The 21,950-nt window shown below is 41.9% G+C and overlaps 1 protein-coding gene across 1 annotated transcript; it reads left to right on the plus strand.

The window, feature by feature from the left end:
* Positions 1-182: 182 nt before the first annotated feature.
* LOC145413010 (uncharacterized) lies at positions 183-21,279 on the plus strand. Its single transcript, XM_080282831.1, has 3 exons — positions 183-196; positions 17,877-18,276; positions 20,611-21,279. Exons 1-3 carry the CDS (start codon positions 183-185, stop codon positions 21,277-21,279), a joined length of 1,083 nt encoding a protein of 360 aa, XP_080138957.1.
* The last annotated feature ends 671 nt before the right edge of the window (positions 21,280-21,950 follow it).

Here is a 21,950-nt window from a genome sequence, read left to right on the forward strand (position 1 = left end):
ACTTGTAAAGACAAAACTAAAGACAAAATCAGCTCTAGGAGGAGTTCAGTGACTACGAGAGTGATCTGCCAAGGAACTGTTAATATCTCTGAACCGACAGTGCAGTGAAATCATCCCTTTATACGAGTCGAGTTTGCTACTGAAGGTTGTGGGGGAAAGTTCTCAAGACAGCTGAAGACAACATGGCCAATGGCAGGTGAGTAAATAAGCAAATAATTTCTTGGGTTTTCTGGCAATTTTCTCTACTCTTTAGTGGTTGAGTTGATTAAAGGAAAGTGCAATGAAAGGGAAAATGTGGGCTAAGGAATCTCTCTCTCTCTCTCCCTCTCTTTCTCTCTCTCTCTCTCTCTCTCTCTCTCTCTCTCTCGCTCGCTCGCTCTCACTGCTTCGATCCTACTTCTCGTCATCACCATCATCCCTATATCATTCTATCTATAACGCACAGTCATCACCCATCACACACAGCATCACCCACTTTCGCTGCCTCTGCGTACAGCATGATTTGCGTTAACTCATAAATGTCACCCAGCTAACCACTTTCTGTATCATCACTAAGACAGTCACCTTCATTTAGATTCATAAACAGTTATTACTATCATCACTCCAGAACAACATTACTTATCACCTTCAACATCATATTTATCTTATCAAAGTCAGCATTACTTCCAATATAACATTCCTACTACTGCTACTGTTATTACTACTACTACTACTACTATTACCGCCACTACTACTACTACTACTACTACTACTGCTTCTACTACTACATATATATATATCCACTTTCAACATCACAGGGTCTATAAATACTTTCTTTTTTCATCTCGCATATCGTCACTCTAAACATCTTTAATCTTACGTCATTGTTTATAATGTATGTCTTATGATCTCGAAGTATAATGTACGTTTTTATATCTTCCAGTATCGTTATGGTTGTACATTCCATCACTCTTTAGTCCTTCATAATATTTTACGTATCTCTTTCCTTCGTATGACACATGGAATATTTTCACTACACATCAGTATGATTTCCTTTATCATCACTCTCAACGTCATCTCTCTCTCTCTCTCTCTCTCTCTCTCTCTCTCTCTCTCTCTCTCTCTCTCTCTCTCTCTCTCTCTCTCTCTCTCTCTCTCTCTCTCTCTCTAACGTTATAATTATCATCGGTTCCACAGTACTGATAACCACAATTACCGTCACTCATGCCACCAGTCACCATGCTTCACTCACCTAGAACTCAAATTTCCATCAGTTAATTCCAACACCAACATGAACAAGAGTCATTTACAGAACCATAGTTTTTCATGTTGCAGACTAAGGCTATTCTCTTCGGTTAAGGAAGCTCCCTAACACCTATTCCTTAGCGACTTATTTTTGATTATGGGCGGTCAATATCCTTTTGTACGTGGTTTATACGGACTGCTGCGATATTGGAAGGATTTATGTAACACAGATGAGGACAGTAAGGTGTATGAAGCAAAATAAATCGGTTAGAGAAAGGTGTTAGGGAGCTTCCTCGACTGACAAGAATACTGGTCTAAGAATCAGTATGACATTCACAACTGTAAATACTGTACTGTTCTTGCAACCACACTGCTACCACAAGGCACTACATCGTGCACAACTACCACTTTCTCTAACCAGTTCCCTATTTCACTCATCACTCTTATACAGTTTGTGGATTTCAGTTTCATTAGCACTGTCTTTACCGATGTTTCCCAAGACCCAGCGATATGTCATATATATACCCCGCTAATATATTCACACCAGTCCGGAATGGGGCAGCTCTGGGATGCGTGTAAGGTGGATATTGGTGCCGAATCAGTGATATGTGAAAAGGCTGGTGATACTTAAGAGCACTCGGGGAACGGACCGGGTTGAGTCTCCTGATTAGCAAGCAAAAAAGAAGCTACCATTACCATAATTCTTGCAACCACAACCATACCACTGCCACTACCACAACTACCACTACAGCTACGATATCTGCCTCCAAGCCTTGCCAAAACAACGCCATAAATTCCAGCGCCTGTATTTTCCCACAAAAGGCACTGCTACCACTCTCACCACCACTGCAATAGTCACAACAATCAGTGCAAGCAGCCAGAAGTTCAACAAATACACAGCAATGGTTTCTTCTGATACTGCATCGTTCTTTACTATTTATGGGAAAAGTATCAACAGCTACTAATAACGGCTAATCATATCAACAATAATAATAACAGTAATAATAACGACAAACACTAATGATAATAACGTAAGCAATAACAGTAACTATCACACCACCGCCAATGTCTCCATCATTACTAAATAAGTTACCATTATCAGAGAAGTTACCAAAACCAATACCACCTGAAGTACCACCATCATCGTAACTACTAGGCCTACTACCATGACTATTACCATTACCATAACGACCACAACTACCATAGCTAAGTCATCGTCACAGCTGCTACCATGATTACCACTAGCCTACAACCTGAAATATTCCACCAAATTTACTCCAGCGACAACATATGACGACCACCACCATCACAACCACCACCACCACCACCATCACAACCACCACCACCATCACAACCACCACCACCATCACAACCACCACCATCATCACCACCACCACCACCACCACCACTAACATCATTGAAACCATTAGTATGGCACCATAGCCACAATCACCATAACAAAACCCACTGCCACTAACCACCCCTACCACGCCCACCACCATTACACTCAGTCGTCACCACAGCAACTACCATCAAAACTACCATTACCATTACAACAAGAACCCCTACCATCATTACAAATAGTAGCACATGATCACATCTACCATCGCCACAACAACTAGCATAACAACTATAACTCCATCGCCGCCGCCAGCACACTGACCACAGTTACAACAAACATTATTTCTCACTACCTTAATCACCACCATCCACAAACTACCACCAACACCACCATGTCGCCCACAATGTTGTCCGTTTATGAACCACAACTACCATCATTCCACCGTAATTACGGCCACACTTTATGAGCTTTAACCAGTATCTATATGGGGAAGGCATCGTGGGGGTAATAAGAGCAGTGACGTCATTCTTTGTTTACCTCAGACATCACGAGCTCATGTGTCACGTGAGGCCCATCTCTCTCTTCATTTATTGTACAGTATTTTCTATGCTTCCCCGTTCGCTCTGTTCCTGTGTTATCTGATTTCCTCTTCTTTCACTATTTTTTTTCAACCTTTTCCTATTCAAGAAAAAAGAGCATGAGGGGAAAACAAACAATATTCAAGATGATGGGATGGTGTTTAGCGAGGCACGTGGCAGGGAGCACGAGTAACCCCTCCACACCCCAGCCATGAACACATGCATCTTGCCACGTGGTTTTGTTTACTCTCGGGTGAAAGTTGGTCATCCTTCTGCCCTACACAGAGATGTTTTCCTTTGTTTAGGTTGATGACAGTTAGTTCCTGGTTTGACTCTTTCTTCTAGGATGTATATTTCTCTAATAGCTTTAGGTCTATTCCTTTACCTTAACCAACTATTGCTTTATTATTCACCAAATTCATCGTTGACAAATATAGTTCAATATCAGCTGTTCTCATCTGCAGCATCACTCTACCTACTTACAAAATGCCTTCATATTCCATCACAGAATATGCCATCACTTTCATCTATAATTCCATATATACAATTCTTGACATTTGTCAGCACTGTTATTCTTTTAGCTGATGTCCCCGGGTGGATTCATCTTGTACATTAGTAATATAACCACAATGCTCAATGCAAATACCTTTTACTGTCTGCACTAAGGAACTCGGCCATCTCCTTATCTACTAACCTACCCAAGGCCAAAAGTAACTGGCTCCCAAAGTAAAATTATATCATCCCACACATACATCTCCTCATCAATAGATCTATATGTCAGGAAATGTTGCTGCAATATTCCTGCAAAATCTGCCTGATCAGCAGTGGAACCTACTCAGTAAGAAGGGCAATTCACCTTCATTACTATTCTCAGTAGGATGTTACACCCTTACCTTCCCTGACGCTCCCTTCCAGTGCTCACAATTCCTACTGTATTTCTTGCCATCATTATATTTCTCTGCAGAGAGGCAATTAATGAGCTCAGCTCCATTACATCATTAATCGTGTTACCAGCCCTTGTCATGGGAAGCACGCTGGCTTCTTAACTCCTTCAGCCGGAGGACATATTTTGTGCTTTTTACTTGCTCTCACCAATCTATTCATCTTAGAAGAGATTTTTCGAACAGAAATCAGTAGATAATTATAGTTTTAAATAACCCCTTCGCTACTTAGGGACACTTCTTACGCCGAGTATAATCGCCCTGTGGCAGCAAGAATATAATAAAAGTTACATTCCCGGGATGAAAAGATTAACAGGAATGCATGGCTCTCTGCCTAATTCTCCATCCGCGAGTCTGACATGCAAATAATGATCGATATCACCTTGAAGCTTTTCTTGAACACATCTCCCAATCTAAATTTCGCTACTGCCCACGGATTCATTCGTCAGTTCTTACTTCTAACTGCATTCCCTACTAGTTCCTTTACAGTGGACCTCGTTGTGCTATGATGAACACACGTCCAAATTTCCTCAACTATAGTCTCTTCCTTGGTGTCAAAGCAGTTCATTAACTTACTTTACTAAACTTTCTGCAGACTGCGAGCAAAAATATCCTGCTCAGTCTTCTTAAAATCGCCTCCCAACTCAGTACAGAACTTCTCAAAACTCGCAAGAAAATCCATTCAACACCAGCCATCTCCACAACACTAGAACCGTCACAAGCTCAATGACAGATATATTCATTTGCAGACATAATTATGAATACGCTTCATGTCGATAAGTAATGAGACACTGAACAACGACTTTCGAAACCAAGAATATGATCTTCTGAGCCTAACCAAGTTTTCAGAATATTGTGTAAGAGCTTCATAATCGTTCGCCTAAAAAGTAGAGCAACATTCTCCTCCTCAGCTGTATGTTCCTTGTGACCTCTCTCACCAGGCTGACCTCATTCACTTCTCTGAACTCTCTCACCTGAACACATCGGTGAAATATGGCTCTGACGTGGTTGTTTAAAAATAGACGGAGATATTTTTACATCCCCACTTGCAACGACGACCACATTTTTTTCAGGAAATATTTGCCGCCGCTTTATTCATAGCAAAAATAGTAATAATAATAATAAAATAAAAAGGCTGCACGTGCAGTGGTGTGGATGCGTCTGTGGTCATCCCTTGATTTTTTGGTTTTGGTTTTGTTATGTTTCGGTTATTTCAATTTGGGTATAATGTTGACTGTAGGTTACTCGTTTGTTTGACTCGTGTTTTGTGTATATACTTTTCTTAGCAAGTTATTTATTGTTTTCTTAAATGAGAATATGAAAACCAGCAAGATACATTAGAGAAAAAATATTAGCCTGTGTGTGTGTGTGTGTGTGTGTGTGTGTGTGTGTGTGTGTGAGAGAGAGAGAGAGAGAGAGAGAGAGAGAGAGAGAGAGAGAGAGCGCTGTGCAAATTAAATATTTTAACCTAGGTCAGCATTTCTGAACTCTTTCCAGGAATCGAGAGTTGGATGAAAATTAGGTTGCTTGTTTCCTCTAAAGTCACCCTCTGCCAGGTATGGAATAACAGGAGAGAAGGAGACACGGGAGGGGCGGAGAGGATGAAGGGGGGGTGACGAGAGAAGGGTGAGGGGGAAGTACAGGGGGATGAGTGAAAAGGAGTGTGAGAGGAAGGGTGAAATGGAGTGCACAGGAGACGTGAAAGAGAGTGAATAGAGGGAAGAGTGAAAAAGGGTGCATGGGTAGAGGTGTAAATGAGTGCAGGGGAGAGGAGAAGGAGAGGGAATAGGGGCAGAGGTGAAAAGGAGTGGAGAGAGCTGCTTAGGGGGAGAAATGCAAGGGTAGGTGAGAGTGAAGGGTGAAGGAGGAGGAGGAGAATGAAACGGCGGTGTAGTGGGATGGCAGGGTGTGGTGGGGTAGGGAATGCAGGCTGAGGTGGGAAGTGGGAGGGGAAAGGGGGCGAGGGGAGAGGTGCAGTGACCAAACTTTCGCAACACAACACCATGAAAGTTTGATGGTGGGTTGTTTACGATCAATTCTCACCCACCGTAAATTTTAAGGAGGCTCTATCCGCTAAAGATACTGCTGTTTTCGCGCTCATTGTTGGTTCCTCCCCCGTTTGGTATTTTATTGTTCTTTTATCTGGATCATGGCTGCTCCAGTTACGTTAGTGGGAAATATGACTGGGATGATGATGATGATGATGATGATGATGATGAAATTTAAGTCTCTCGTTTCGGTAAGCTTCTATGACTTAAAATTTAATCATTCCTCGTAAGCTGGAATAGAACACGAATTTCAATACAGTAACCTTAAAAATTAACTGTTATTTTTTTGTACAACTGATGTGTCCTATGGATCTCTTAAGAATAGCAAAATCGTCCGACGTCAGCCAAAATAAAATGCAATGTGGGTAAGTCGCAGCCGAAGGAATAAAGGATAATTTTTCTTATGAGGTAGTACTGACTCTATTAATAATTCATGTTGACTTCTTCTTTATTTATTTATTTCGTTCTATTTACAGACGATTTTATTCCTCTTACCTGAGACTTTCTGAACTGGATTTGGTTAGATGCAGCCTACATTAACCCCTTCACTACAAAAGATCCCTACTAAGTTAAAATATAATCGTCTGGTTGTATCCTAGATATAATGAATAAAACTTCATCGTAGTGAAGCGGTGACGAATTTCAAAACGGTCATTCATTAAAACTCTGACTTCGAAAAATGATTCCTGAGCTGAGTGAAATCGTCCTAGTAGCTACAGAAAGATTAGATTTTTAATGTCAGAGAAGTGTGTTTTATTTATTTGTATATTTTTCAACGTTGTGCGGATCATATCGGGTCCAGTGTGTGTGTGTGTGTGTGTGTGTGTGTGTGACTGGCATTGCTTGGTGGTACACATGAGAGAGACAGAGACAGAGAGAGATACAGTACTGTCGAGCAAAGGGAGGATGTTTGATTCCCCAGTCACGCAGCCTCTCACCAGGTTTAGTGATTCGTGACATTAGCTCTCTCTCTCTCTCTCTCTCTCTCTCTCTCTCTCTCTCTCTCTCTCTCTCTCTCTCTCTCTCTCTCTCTCTCTCATCGCACCCATTCAGTAATGTTTCTGTCACTCTCAGATTTTATGATTTTATGACCACATTAAAAAGTTCGTTTAAGATTAAGACAGGATTTGCATGATTGAATAGTACGTCCAGCCATCTCTCTCTCTCTCTCCCTCTCTCTCTCTCTCTCTCTCTCTCTCTCTCTCTCTCTCAGCTGAATAATCATGGAGTTATACCCACACTCAACATTTATTCAAGAGGGCAGGTCGATTATTTAAGGTATCGCCAGTAATGAACACAACTTAAGTGCATCAGTAGAGCCACTTGCTCTTCCCACGAGCGTCATCCCATAATCCCTTCGCTACAAGATACATTTCTCAGGATGGATAATAATGTTTGGAGAGAGCAAGTATAGAAATATAAAGTACATCTTCGTGCTTGAATGGATAGTAATAAAATAAAAGTACACCGATATGATAACGCAGATACTAACATGCAAACTTAAGTAATTGCGCACTGAGAAATCTGCTAAATCAATCTGTCCTCTGGGCCATTTAGTGAGGCAGCCATTAGGAGGTAAGTCGTAACAAGAAGTTCCCTGAGTTGAGCGTTCCTCCAGGGTGAACACTTAGCGCCCCCTAAACTTCATGCTCACCACCTCCGCAACTTCATGCTCACAACTCCGACTCAGCACGCACTCAGCTCACGCTCTTCCTTGCCTCTTTGTAACGAGAGAAGGCGGTGAAATACTAAACTCTTTCACTGTAAACTTAACGCCATATTTAAACTAAACGTAGGAGGTTGTGGTCAAGCCCCCGATTTTTGTAACGCTAATTTTTGAACGACATGATGATGACAAAACGTGTCTTATCTTTCCGAGTCGTTGTTGATTTCACCATGTAATGTGGGGTGCAGGCTAATTATACCGAAAAATTGACGTGTTCCGTAAGTGACCGCCAAAAATGAGGGGTTTACCTACACCTTTGCTTACTCAGTTTTAATAATACGATCCTTACTGAGATAATGAAAACATTTTGATGCACAAGTAGTCAAGTATAATATTCCAAAAACTATAATGGCTTAAACCCCTCCCCTGTTAGCGATGGTCAGCATAATATCTATCTGTCTGTCTGTAACGCTGGTGTCTTGCTACCATTAGACGATTTTGTACAGTTTCTAAGGGTCTTCTCGTAGTGAAGAGGCCAGAACGAGTCTCCAGTATCTTCTGAAGTACGATTCTTGTTTCGTTATTGCTACCACCAGACGATTATATTCAACTTAAGGCCGAGCTCTAGAAGTGAATGAAATAATCCGTTAAGACTCCCATTTAGGTGTTACTATAATACCCGAATGATTGCTACCTTTATTTTGAATATTTAGTAATTGTCTGAAGGTAAATGGATGTGTTGATCTTGAACAGCATTCTCGTGGTCTTTAATTTCGTAACACCTCGATCTCAGTGATATAGCAAGACAATAATTACACACAATATATACGTAGAATTAATCGCTATGGAAATGATGCTATGAAGTGTCCATCACCAACTAGAAATCGGCTCATTACCCCTTCACTACGATGGATGTACCCTAAGCTGTGCAAAATAGGAGGAAACAAGAATAAATATAACTACATCGTCAATTATCGTAAATGAAGCGATTGATGGTAGTAGTTTCTTATCTTTTATGATGTGAAAATGGCGTCATCGTACTGCAGGGCCTAAACACTTTCTCCCAAGGGATATGAAGAGGTGAACACTTTCGATACGTTACTGAAACACGAAAGCGAGTACAGGCTTTTTACTGATGGACATACGTACGAGCAGGAATATTGTAGACATTCAGTAACGAAGGGTACACGTGAACAGCTACTGATACTTATTTCACACATCACAGGTTTTGAACTAATGAGGAGAAATTCTAAGTCATTCAACTGTTACCCATAGTTTGTCTAATTTAACTTGACAGAGATTTTCGTCCTTGTGCGGCATATTTCAAGCACCTCATTAGCACATAGTACTTCTTTTGTGCATCCTCCCCATAGCACTTTTTCGCGACTAGCTCTGAATTCTACATATAATCTCTCGTTATACCTCAGTATTCACGACGAAGACTCGGCAAATTTAGGCCAAGTTACAGTGAACAGAGTATGGCTTAGGAAGAACTCATAAGCTAGAGACACGATTATCAGAAAATGTAAAGGAACTAATGACCGTAACTGTACATTTTAGAGAGCGAAATAAGTGTTCTGTAAAGGCTTGGTGAACACATGGCGGTTCGTACGATTCGAGACGAGATTAGTTAAGAAAATACTTGTTAGGTCTGGTCTACTTTAATAGCCTTTGGACAAAACAGGGAAGTGATGTTTTACTGACTACACACACACACACACACACACACACACACACACACACACACACACACACACACTTAACACGTTCTCCTCACCACCAGGACGTTTGTCGAAGAAATCAGTGAGGAAAAGTTAAGAAAATTAGAGATAAACTTTCTCCCACCTGCATGTGGAGGGGCCTTAGGGAGAACAACGCTGTGTGACTCCTTTCTCTTCTGGCACCTTTCACCCTGAGAGAGAGAGAGAGAGAGAGAGAGAGAGAGAGAGAGAGAGAGAGAGAGAGAGAGAGAGAGAGAGAGAGAGAGAGAGAGAGAGTTATAATGTTAATCCTGTGTGCATTACATCATACTCTGGTCGTAATTTTAAACATAATGGGATATATATAACGAAACTGGTCGAGAGAGAGAGAGAGAGAGAGAGAGAGAGAGAGAGAGAGAGAGAGAGAGAGAGAGAGAGAGAGGATGATTGGAAGTACTATTCAATCATGCAAATTCTGCCATAATCTTAAACGAACTTTTTAATGTGGCCATAAAATCATAAAATTTGAGTGTAAAAGAAACATTACTGAATGGGTACGATGAGAGAGAGAGAGAGAGAGAGAGAGAGAGAGAGAGAGCGTAAAATATAAAAGGGTGTTCATAAAGTCGACTTTTCAGCGCAGTTGCAAGGGCCAAAAGAGCTTTATTAACCAGCACTGAAGATTTATTTACAGAGGTAGAGGAGAAAGTGGTGAGGGGGAGGTGTGGCAGGTGTGTATGATGGCGGTGGGAAAAGAGAGAGAGAGAGAGAGAGAGAGAGAGAATGTGTGTGTGTGTGTGTGTGTGTGTGTGTGTGTGTGTGTGTGTGTGTGTGTGTGTGTGTGTGTGTGTGTGTGTGTGTTCGACTGACATAGCGAAGGACACCAAAAACGCTTACCCTGACGCACTACTGGCCAGCTTGATGAGAGGCAATAGAAATCACAGAAATCACACAAATTTAGGCCATAATTCTTTCTAATTTCCTTAATTTACTTTCACTTTAATGGAAACACCTAAAAACGATAATCAGAATGTACTCAGTGTCTATGATGGAGTATAATTTCAGCCAAATGATGGAGGATTAAATATATCCATCTATCTATCTATCTACCTATCTACATGTTTATCTGTCTATCTGTCTGTCAATCAATCTATCTCTCTATGTCTATGTATATTCAGGATCATGCTATACATCAGATAATGCACAAATTCTACTGACGTCTGATTCCTCTTTGTTCACGTACACCCATCAGTGCAAATGGGAACCTTGATATCAAAGTACATTATTGCGTGTTGTATTACAGAAGACTTAGACAGTGCGAAAGATGACTGTCTATCTCTGACCCCCGTGCAGTCGATAGGTTTTAATTCTAAACCCTCTCCTACTTAAGGGGAAAAACTGAGATTACGATACCGATGCCGATCACGTGAAATTTGGGGAGAGAGTCTCATCTACATCAATTTATTTTTCTAGAATTGAATATAGGGACCTTGATGTGTCTTGGAATCTGGGGAAATGTTGAGGTATTTACACCCCTTGCCAGTGCTCTCTCTCTCTCTCTCTCTCTCTCTCTCTCTCTCTCTCTCTGTCATTTTTAATGAGCTCGGGTTACTAAGCAGTTCATGGAGATATACCTCTTACATGCCTCAGTCTTTCTGCTTCCTCTTCTCCCCATCCTCCCACTGCTCTCTTCTTCCCATCTCCCTAAGTCTCTCTTCTCTCTCCATTTCCCCTCTCACTCACCCTCTCTTCTCCCACTCCCACTCACCCTCTCTTTTCCCTTCCATTTCAGCTTCTCTCCTCCCTCTCCTTCCTTCCATCCCCTCAACCTCATCGTTTTCACCATCACCATTACGACAACTGTCACTCACACAGCCACCGTCTCCGCTACTACTCATATCATCATCCCTCTATCATTACCACTATTATCACTACCACCGTCTTTCTGTCACCACCATTATCACCGTCACCATTAATTACAAACACCATTACTGCCTTTGTCACCACTACCCTCTATATCACTATCCCTCTACTCCCACTATCAGCACTAGCACTAAGGTCTTTTCTTCTGCTATAACTACCATCACTAACTAAATTAGATTTTGCTGTCATAAACGCTACCAACCCCACCATTATAACCTCAGAATCCTCCTCCTCGTCCTTCTCCTCCTCCTCTTCATCATCATCATCATCATCATCACCACCACCACAGTCATCCATCATCATCTATCTTCACATCAAACAAGCCACCCACGCCTCCGCTTGCACTGATCAGCAGGGTTCATCCACTTCTGTCAAAAATATCTCACTAACTTAACACCTTCAGCCTGAGTGCGTATTTTATATTTCTTTCTTGCTGTTACCTGGTTAACTTATTCAGCTTAGTAAAGTACCCAAGAAGCGACTGGGTTAATGAAAGTTCCACTTAAACCTTTGATTCTAAAAACCCATCCAAAGCTAAATAACTTGGATCGAAAAGAACAAGAAAAAAGTAAAAGTGCATCATTGTATGGAAGAGATTAAGCATACCATACTCATTAAATCGTATACACCCAATTCTCCACTTCATCTACTGGAAACCGACATAATTCAGTCATATACAGTACACTCACGAAGTACACCCACGTTTAGTTCCTCTGTCAAGATTTTACACTGTTCAGTCACGGCACAGCAGCTCTCCACCTCCCTTATAACATACAGTGCATTCACAGTGGGCGACCACAGTCCACAGTTCAATCATATCGACCCAATGCTCCACCTTATAATATCCGGCAAACAAAGCTCACTAATTCAATCACATACATCCATCTCTCCACCTCCTTCAGTCAAAATACATCGGAGGTCAGCATCATCTGGTAAACACATCCCAATGTTTTTGACTCATTCACCCAACTCGTCACCTCACTTATCACAAACCAACACATTTCATTCACAACAGTCAAGTGCACCTCACTGATTCATGCAAACCTATCTAATGCAAGCAGCTTTCATTTATTAAGGCAAACCTTTGTAATCCAAGCAAAGTTCATTTATTCAAACTTCACTAATTCAAACAAACCTCACTAATTCAGTTCCGTATATCCAGCCCTCCACTTTCACTAGAACAAACCTACTAAGCATAATCACATCCATCAAGCGGTCACTATTCGGAGAGATCGTAGTCAAGTGGTATGAGGAATGTACTGCTGACCCATAAGGTCGTGAGATTGTCACTAGGCTGGGGAAGGAAGCAGTTCGAGGAACCGAATTTCGTTAAAGAAGTCTTAACTAATATTCTGTATGCTAGTCTCAGTGACATGGTATAAAAACATCTCCGCAAGTATCATCACACTAGTCCAAAATGAGACAGCACTTCCATGTTTCAGTACATAGTCAACGTTACGGTACTGGAGCCCAAAGGTAGACACGGGAAAGTGCGTAGCGTCATCTGTGAGCGTAGAGGAAGTACATACCCTCAGGGAACGGACTGTCTAATGCACTGTCTATGTCCAAAGTCGGACTAAGAAATAAATAAATAAATAAAAGCACACAATAAGAATTCCATCCTAGCCACTTAAACTCTCCCTATAACAAATCAGGGAAGCTCATTCACATCCGCCAACACACCTCATTAACAAGCTAATCGCATTCAGAGAGCGCATACCTCCTCCAACGCCTATATCAGACAACTCAGATCACCGCCAAAGTTTAATCATCTTTTTCTTGGCCCATGCCCCGCATATCCACAAAATTTTATTGATATCCACCGGTAACTTTTTGAGACAGCTTGTGGATAAACAAACAAAAAACTACTGAACCGGAACTCGAATTTAGATCACTACTAATATTTAATCAGCTCTTCCTTGGCACGTGATCCACATATCCACAAAATTTCACTGAAATCCATTAACAACTTTTTGAGACATCTAGTGGCCAAACAAACAGATAAACAAAGGTGAATGTATAATTTCATCCAACTTCATTGGTGGAAATTAATTAGTACCTGTGGGCAAACTTACATTTACAGCTCACTGCTTGTCACCCAGTCCTTCTCTTCCCCTATCACAAACCCATAAAGTTCAGTCACAGCCGGTAAGCACACCCCACTGATTCACTCACCATCACACGATTCTCCACCTCATTTATCCGATAAACACACTTTACCAGTTCAGTCAATTTCACTCAGTTCTCCACTTTCCCAATATAAAAAAAAAAATCAATAAACAACGAAGCACTCGTCTCTGACACACAAGGGGAAACACATCATTAATTCAGACTTGGCCAGTAAACTCCTTGCTTCCTCTGCCAAAGAATTCACAAAGTACAACCACATCCAGCCAGCTCTCCACCTTCCCTATCAATGACACCTATCAAAGGCACCTAACAATTTCAAACACATCTCAGTCATTCAATTTACATCCACCCAGCTCAACATCTCCCCTGCCATAAATCGACAAACTTCAGTCACATTTACCCAACCCCCATTTCCTCTGTCATTATACCCATGTTGTTCATTCAGCACAACCCATTAATTCGATCAGCTACACCCAGTCTCCCACTTCCCCAACCACAAACCCACAAAATTCAACCACAGCCATCCAGTCCCCCACTTCCCCTATACTATCATAAAACTCACATAATTCCTTCAGCACACCTCAATAAATTCAGTCAACCACACTCAACCTTCCACCTCCTCTGTCACACACCCACAAAATTCAATCACCTACACCTAATCACCCACATCTCCTATCACAAAAAAAACACATTTTTCATTTATTCCACCCCATTTATTCAACCTTCTCTAACCAATTTTCACGTTCCCAAATCAATTACTCACAAATTTCAACCACAGTCACCCAGTCCTCCGCTTTAGGTGGCACAAACCCTAAATATTACAGTCACATTTACCCAGTCCCCTGTATATCCCGTCACAAAAGCTACATAGTTCATTCGACAAACTTTCATAAAATTCAGTCAGTGCCCAGTGCCCAACTCCCCAATCACAAACCCTTAACATTCAACCACATCCACTCAATGCCCCACTTCTATCACAAACCTACAAAATTACAGTCACAGACACCCAGACTCCCCACTTCCCCTCCCACAAAACCCACATAGTTCATTGAGTACACTTCCATTAATTTAGTCAACTGCACCCACGGGTCATCACCACCCCCATCCCCAGCCACCCATCCATGTATCACTAAGAGGCACACACACGTCAGCTAATACCATAAGTACCCCCCACCGCAACCACCGCCTTCCCACCACCTAACCGCATCCTTCCCATCCCAGTGATACAGAGGGGCACTAACTTATAAAAGATAAGGAAGTGGTGCGTGTGTGTGTGTGTGTGTGTGTGTGTGTGTGTGTGTGTGTGTGTGTGTGTGAGAGAGAGAGAGAGAGAGAGAGAGAGAGAGAGAGAGAGAGAGAGAGAGAGAGAGAGAGAGAGAGAGAGAGAGACCTGAGTGGTTAGTGTACTGATATGTGTAGCACATTATCGCTGGTCACAAAGATGATTCATTTCCTACGTTTGTGTGTACATTTCTGTGTTTTCTGGATCCTGCCCACTCCACTTACAACTGTGGGAATATGGTCAGAATGATGATTTTTATTATGACGTGACTAAGGTTACGAACATTGATTAGCCCTATTCTGAGAGTGGTCAGGAAGCAAAATACGGAAGGAGAATAGCATGGACGCTGATTATTGTAAGAAGTAATAGCTCACTAGCATATCTGTGGTAGAAGTGTGTGTGGTGGGGTAAATAGAAAGCGTAAAGTACAGAAGAAGAATGGCAAGGAAGTCGGGCAATGCAAGCAATGGAAGTACGGTGGCTTATTTGTGGCTGCAAAGTGAGAAGTAAAGACGCTATATCAGAGAAAACGTAATAGGAAAGAAGAACAACGTGGACATCGGATGGTGCAAGTAATAATAGCCTAGTAGCTTATCTGTGGTTACAACGTACGAGTTAAATCTTAACAATCCAGCGACAACACAAAACAAGGAAGCACAGCATGGACAGCGTGTGGTGCGAGCAATGATAGAGCCGCACAGCAGATTATTTATGGCTGTGATGTGCGAGGTGGATACTGGCACACAAGAATGAGATAACTTCCGCCACTTCGCTGCTTCTGTCACTCACCGAACCATTATAATCCCTATAAACTCTGGTCGTTTATATGGGTTGTTGATTCCTAGAGCTATCATGGCATTAGTGAGCTTCAAAACAGCCACACTTATCAAAAGTTTGCTTACAATGTTTCAGTGACTGACAGAAGAACTACAGCGACTTAAGTTGTACGACTGACTCAGTTAAATCGCAAACATTTGGAAATATACAACAAGGCAACTGACATGTCAAATGTGTAAAACTCTTCCTTCCAAATGCACAGTATGTTAGGGTAACTGATGCGACTGTATATTGCGTTTGGAAGGGAGAGTCTTTACATCCAGTCCTGATCACCTGCAATATGCCTATAAAAACCTGTAGTGTCTGAGAAATGCCTGAGCCAATGGTATGATTTATGTTTACTATACTGTTGTTAGTAGGAGAGGATTGTAATGTGTTGTGGTGAAGTGTACGACTGTGAGGTGCAGTGATGCCAGTGCAGTGAATTAGCTGCAGAGTAGAGTATGATATCAATACCGATAATGGAGAGCATCAGCGCTACTTTCACGTGCAATTTAAACTCTGATTTGTCGACACTTTAGGAGAACTCCACTCACTGAATTCAGAAAATATTTGGACCATTTTATTGCAGGCGATATTAAATTTCATCTCTAAGCTACACAGATGTATGAAAATAAGGTTAACATAAAGCAAAAGAGAGTAAAACAATCTTTCATAAATGTAATTAAGTGGGTAAAAAACATAGTGCAAATAAAAGAATAATTTTAGAATAATTAGGTTGGTTAGGTTAAATTTGAGTGATTAAAAAGTTGGGATTGTTCACTTAGCTGAAAGAATGTAGATAATTTATGAGCACAACAAACTTCTAAGATTTTATTTTTTATCTCAGTCGTATAGTCTGTTCTGTGTACCAACTGGAGATTGTGCGAGTTTGGAGTAAGTTATTATCATCCGTCTGATATTTATTTTGCTCATATATGAGCATTAGAATCCATAAATTCATCTTATCATCATCATCATCATCATCATTAATCATCGTCTTCATCATCATCATCGACATAAACCATCATTATCATCATCATCATCATTATCATCATTGTCTTCCCAGATAAAAACCCTGAAGAAGGGTGGATGTTCAAACTGCTTGCCCAGTGTGTAAGAAAGGAGGAAAAATGGGAGCAAAACACTTCACCAGAAGTTAAGTGAAAGTAAGCCATCATCATCATCATCTTCTTCCTCATCTTAGCACTGACATAAAGCAGGATTATCACAAGTTGGTATACTGGACTTGTGGAGGGGAAAGTAAACATTTGCTCCAGCTTTCTTTACTGGTGCTTTTTCTATTCTTTATAATAATCCGCCCAACTTCTTTTTAGTTAGAGGTCTCCCTTAAGGTGAAAAGAATTCTCTAACGGTAGCAAGAACAAAAAAAGAGAGACGTGATCATACTGAAGAGATTAACTCCTAGATAAATAGTTATAGAGAGAGAGAGAGAAAGAGAGAGAGAGAGAGAGAAAGTTGAGATAATTACCATGGACCTTGGTGTTGCAACTCATGAATAGGAAAAGAAAGAAATAGTGCATCATTAGGAGAGTACAATGAAATTACTAGTCATGCCAAGGAGAAGAACTCTTGGAGGGGGTGGTAAAGAGGGGGGAAGGGGGATAAAATGAGGGGGAGGGGACAAGGAAGGAGGGGGGGCATAAAAGAGTGAAAGTGAGAGTTACGGGGGAGGGAAGTTAAATGGGGAGAGAAATGAGGAGATAAGTGGGGAGGGGGGGAAAGTGGAAGTAAGAGATATAGAGGAGAGGTAAGAAAGTGAAATCAGGTAAAAGGGGAGGTATAAGGAAATTAAGAAGGGAGAGGGTACAAGTGGGAGATAATGGAAAAGAGAGGGGACAAAACAGTATGAGCGGGGATGGAAGAGGAGAGAAAAGGTATATATATATATATATATATATATATATATATATATATATATATATATATATATATATATATATATATATATATATATATATATATATGTGTGTATGTATGTATATATGTACTGTATTTTGTATTTGCTAAGAAGAATATAACACTTGTTAAGCTCTTTCTATGTCACTTTGCACATTAAAAAAATAGTGTTAAAGGGTGTTAAAGAGCAAGGGAAGGAGAGAGCAAAAAGACATGGAAGCAGGAGGGTCGGGGGGTAAAAAGGGGTTACACAATCCACTGTAAATAACATCTTAACTTTCTCTCTGCCCGTTTTCTCTGCCGCAGGTGGTGGTGGTGGTGTTCCCTCCTGCTGGTGCTCATGATGGTCACTCCCTCACTCCCCCAACTGGCCATACCCAGGGACGGGGGACACGGAGGAGGGCATGGAGGGGGACATGGAGGGGGACACGGAGGAGGGCATGGAGGGGGACATGGAGGGGGACACGGAGGAGGGGGGTATGGAGGAGGGCATGGAGGAGGGCATGGAGGGGGGTACGGAGGAGGACAGGATCATGGAGGAGGGGGCTATGGAGGGGGCCATGGTGGGGGACACGGTGGAGGAGGGTATGGACACGGAGGGGGAGGGGGAGGGGGCTACGGGCACAAACCCTCTCCCTGTGACCCCCAGACCATCACCAAATACAACACCATCTACAAGGACCGCAAGGCTGAGGTTGTCAATAACGTAAGTGTTTTATTTATACAGTATATGATTTCTCTACAGGATTGAAGGGTTGGGTCCTTCTCTTCCACCCATTTACTCGTCTTTAGGGAAATCAGGGAATGCGAGAATGGTTTTCTCTCTCCCCATTCCCCAGAATTTACTATGACGTTAGAACAATGGCTGAATTTTCCTACAGTAAATACTCTAAATTTTATCAATATTCGTCGTCTTTTATCTTTTTTCGCAATCCTAGACACTTGCCGATACAAGCAGCTTGGATGCATCCCATTATCTCGAATAAATAGAACCGTATTTCTCTATTCATCTTATTCTACTATTACTCCTTGTTCTCAGCCCCTCCCATTCTCATTATGATCCAGATAAATTATTTGCAAAACCATATACTGGACATCTCTCTGGTTCCCCGCAGAGAACACTTTCTCAGAAGTATTTGATATTACTTTTTAAACTACTCACCCTCCGCAAACCGTGATAACCGCAGATGTGTGTGTGTGTGTGTGTGTGTGTGTGTGTGTGTGTGTGTGTGTGTGTGTGTGTGTGTGTGTGTGTGTGTGTGTGTGTGTGTGCTCCTCCCAACTTTCGTGATAATTAGCGTGTTTACGGAGGCATACAGACTAGAAGATTGAGGAGCTTCTGGGTAGAAAGTGAGTCTGTGGTGTGTGTGCTTTTGATCTGCTTGAGTCGGGAACTGCGTCAAATTGCCTCAAATCCTTGCGAATTGGTGCTTTGTGCTTATATACTAAGTTCTTGCCTGCCTCGGAAATGTAGAGTTTGGTTCTTGATCAAGGCCAAACCGATTGGTGGGTCAAACGTGTGCATGTGGGGGAGGAGGGGGGGGGTTATGTGAGAGCCAATATTGAGTCTGAGTTACATATGCAGCAATTCTAGTTTGGGTTACACGAAGAAAAACATAACTGTGAATGTTTGGGTTATAAGAAGAGCAGTGTTTCGTGTGTATGAGTGATTTTGGGTTCCATGAAAATTCACACGTCGCTGACACTGCGTTAATATGTCATTTCACTGGATACGAAAATACGCCTTCTTTATAACTGGTCTTAATGTACGGTGCATATTAAAAACATGTTTAGGTGGGTCAGGGTGGTCCAGTGTGTGTGTGTGTGTGTGTGTGTGTGTGTGTGTGTGTGTGTGTGTGTTCCTTGTACAAGAACTGAAGGACATAACAAAGAAAGCCTGTTTTTGCACGTAAATACCGGTATCTACTATTTCTGTTTCTATAAAATGACTTCTCGGATCTGTTTAAGCTCTAAGGCTTTTTAAAGGTAACCCCTCGTATCAAAGAAGTTAATGAAGGCTGTACCTAACCTACCAGTTTTTTATGTCATCGTAGTTAAGTGGTTAAATGAAGATACTCCAGGAGATTTTGGTACCTGGTCGGTCTAGGAGATATATATAACATCTCATTATTGCTACCTCCGGACGATTTTCTCCAGCATAGGAGGGGGTTGCCATCTGCAGAGTTTTAACGTCCTTACTCCGATAACGTATTTATGATATATATTTACTACCTCCAAATTCTTAATTCAGCTTAGGAGAGACTTGCGAAATGGACGAATCAGGTGTAGTCTTCATCAGTAGTCTTTCTTAAGCTCAATAAAATCGTTTGGTGACAGGAAAAAAAAAAAAGTGACAGAATTGAAGGAAGTTCCTAACAAAACTGAACTAAAAAGAAGTAACCGAATTAAAGGGAGTTCCTAACAAAAACAATGTCCAGCAACTGGTAATAGACTTAGAAAATCCTGACTGTCTCTGAAAACCCTTTTAACCTCTTTATCTCGATGCCATAATTTGTGTTTAATTTTTGCTGTAATCAAACGATTTTATTCACCTAAGAATACCCTATTAGCAAAGAGGTGAACGAAGGTTACATTTAACCCCTGCTGCTGTCAGTCGGAAAGTCTCTCCTGAGCTGAATGAAAATCGTTTAAAGAATGTAAGAAAAAAGAAAAAAAAGACGCCACCGTACTGAATTAAGAGGAGGAGGCTGTAACTGATAAGAACGAAGCCACGAGATCCAGACTGACCTTTATCAACCTTTGTCCTAGTATCTGACATGTGTAAGGCTCGCGATTCTGACTGGTACTTAATAATTTTTAATCCTCTGACCCTGACAAAATTCATAACTATTATCTTCTTCGTAATCTCAGAAGATTTGTTCAGCTTAGGAGTGGCGCCCTCGTCGTTTACATCATTGTATATTCCAATGCTGAGGGTTGAATAGGGATTCGGTAAATTAATTGTACAGGCGATAAGCACAAATGTATAAACTTTAAAGAAACCCTTATTATTGTTTAATACTGTGTTGTGTGCCCGCAGGTGGAGGTGAGGAACCCGAAACCGCACGTGAAGAAGGTGGTTGAGACGCGGTATACCACCATCAGGTATCCGGTGTTCATCACGCAGGTCATCAAGCCGCTCCTCACCCAGGTGGAGACCAAGGTGCGTCCCGTCTTCTTCACCAAGACCATCAACCGCTACACAACCGTCAGATTCACTGTCACCGGCATCGGCCAGGTCACGGTCACCACCATTAAGTATGAGAAGGAGTACATCACCCGCTGCATGAAGAAGGGCTATGGCGGCGGACACCATCGGAGAGAGGGAGCTGAGGGGGACGAGGTGCTGCCAGACGCCCCCGACCTGCCCGTCTACCGCACCGACGACATCGAACCTCCACCTGGCATACCCTGGGAAGCTCCGGCAGACCCCCTTCACGATGATGAAGATGCCACCAAAATTAATCCCTCTGCTGTACAAGCCGCCCAGCCCACCCTTCCCCCTATCACCCATGGTGCCTTCCCGCGGCCGGTAAGAGTGAGACCCAATGGACCGATGAGACTCAGGTCACCACCACGCCGCCCTCCTAGGCTTCCCAAATCAGAACCGCCCCTGGGTGAGCTGGCGGGGTCGCAACGAGAGGAGGACCCGGAGCCACACCTGCCACATCCACCCCTGCCACGCCCGCCACGCATCTTCCTGGGCTAGGCCAGCACACTCATAAAGCAACGTATTCTACTGTAGGTAACATATGAAACTTGTAGCACCTCTTCGTTTGCGATTTTTTTTTTTTTTCATATTTCACTTTTTGATCCACGTGTATGTTACTAAGACCAACTATTCTGACACAAAAAATATTAAAGTAACATAAAAGATAATATCAAGGTGTAACAGGAATAATAAATCGTAAAGAAAAAGGTGCAACGAAACTTACCTACAATAGGTAGATAGTCATTAAGAGTACAGCTAGTCCTTGTCGCTCGCGGCGTCTATATAGCCACGAGGGGTCTATTTAAAAGCAATCTATCCTTGGGTCAGGCACCCATCATACTTTTTATGTCTAGTTTCTTGTTCTGTCCTGTCAGGTAATCATGGCAACACCGGTTTTCTAAACTTCATGTGTATTTTGTCCAACAAACTTTCTTAATTTGTTTGGCATTCAGTTTGAAAATTATTTCTCACTGTCTAGAACGACTGGGAAGGCAGATTTGTGTGTGTGTGTGTGTGTGTGTGTGTGTGTGTGTGTGTGTGTGTAGTGACCGCCTGGTGCGGCCGGCAGGAGAGAGTGGAGTGATTTATCTTACTGACTGGCGTGCTGGCCATGCTCTGCTTCACTGTGTTTACTCGCGTCTCTCTGGCTTCTCCACAATAATTGTTGA

The sequence above is a fragment of the Coenobita brevimanus genome, chromosome 94 (assembly GCF_032717465.1).
Source record: "Coenobita brevimanus isolate Jiangsu-jjx chromosome 94, ASM3271746v2, whole genome shotgun sequence".
Lineage (NCBI taxonomy): Eukaryota > Metazoa > Arthropoda > Malacostraca > Decapoda > Coenobitidae > Coenobita > Coenobita brevimanus.

What these genes read in the sequence shown, in the direction of transcription:
- LOC145413010 (XM_080282831.1), top strand. An exon ending in AGGCTGAGGTTGTCAATAAC is followed by an intron (nt 18,277 to 20,610) that starts GTAAGTGTTTTA and finishes GTGTGCCCGCAG; the next exon opens with GTGGAGGTGAGGAACCCGAA.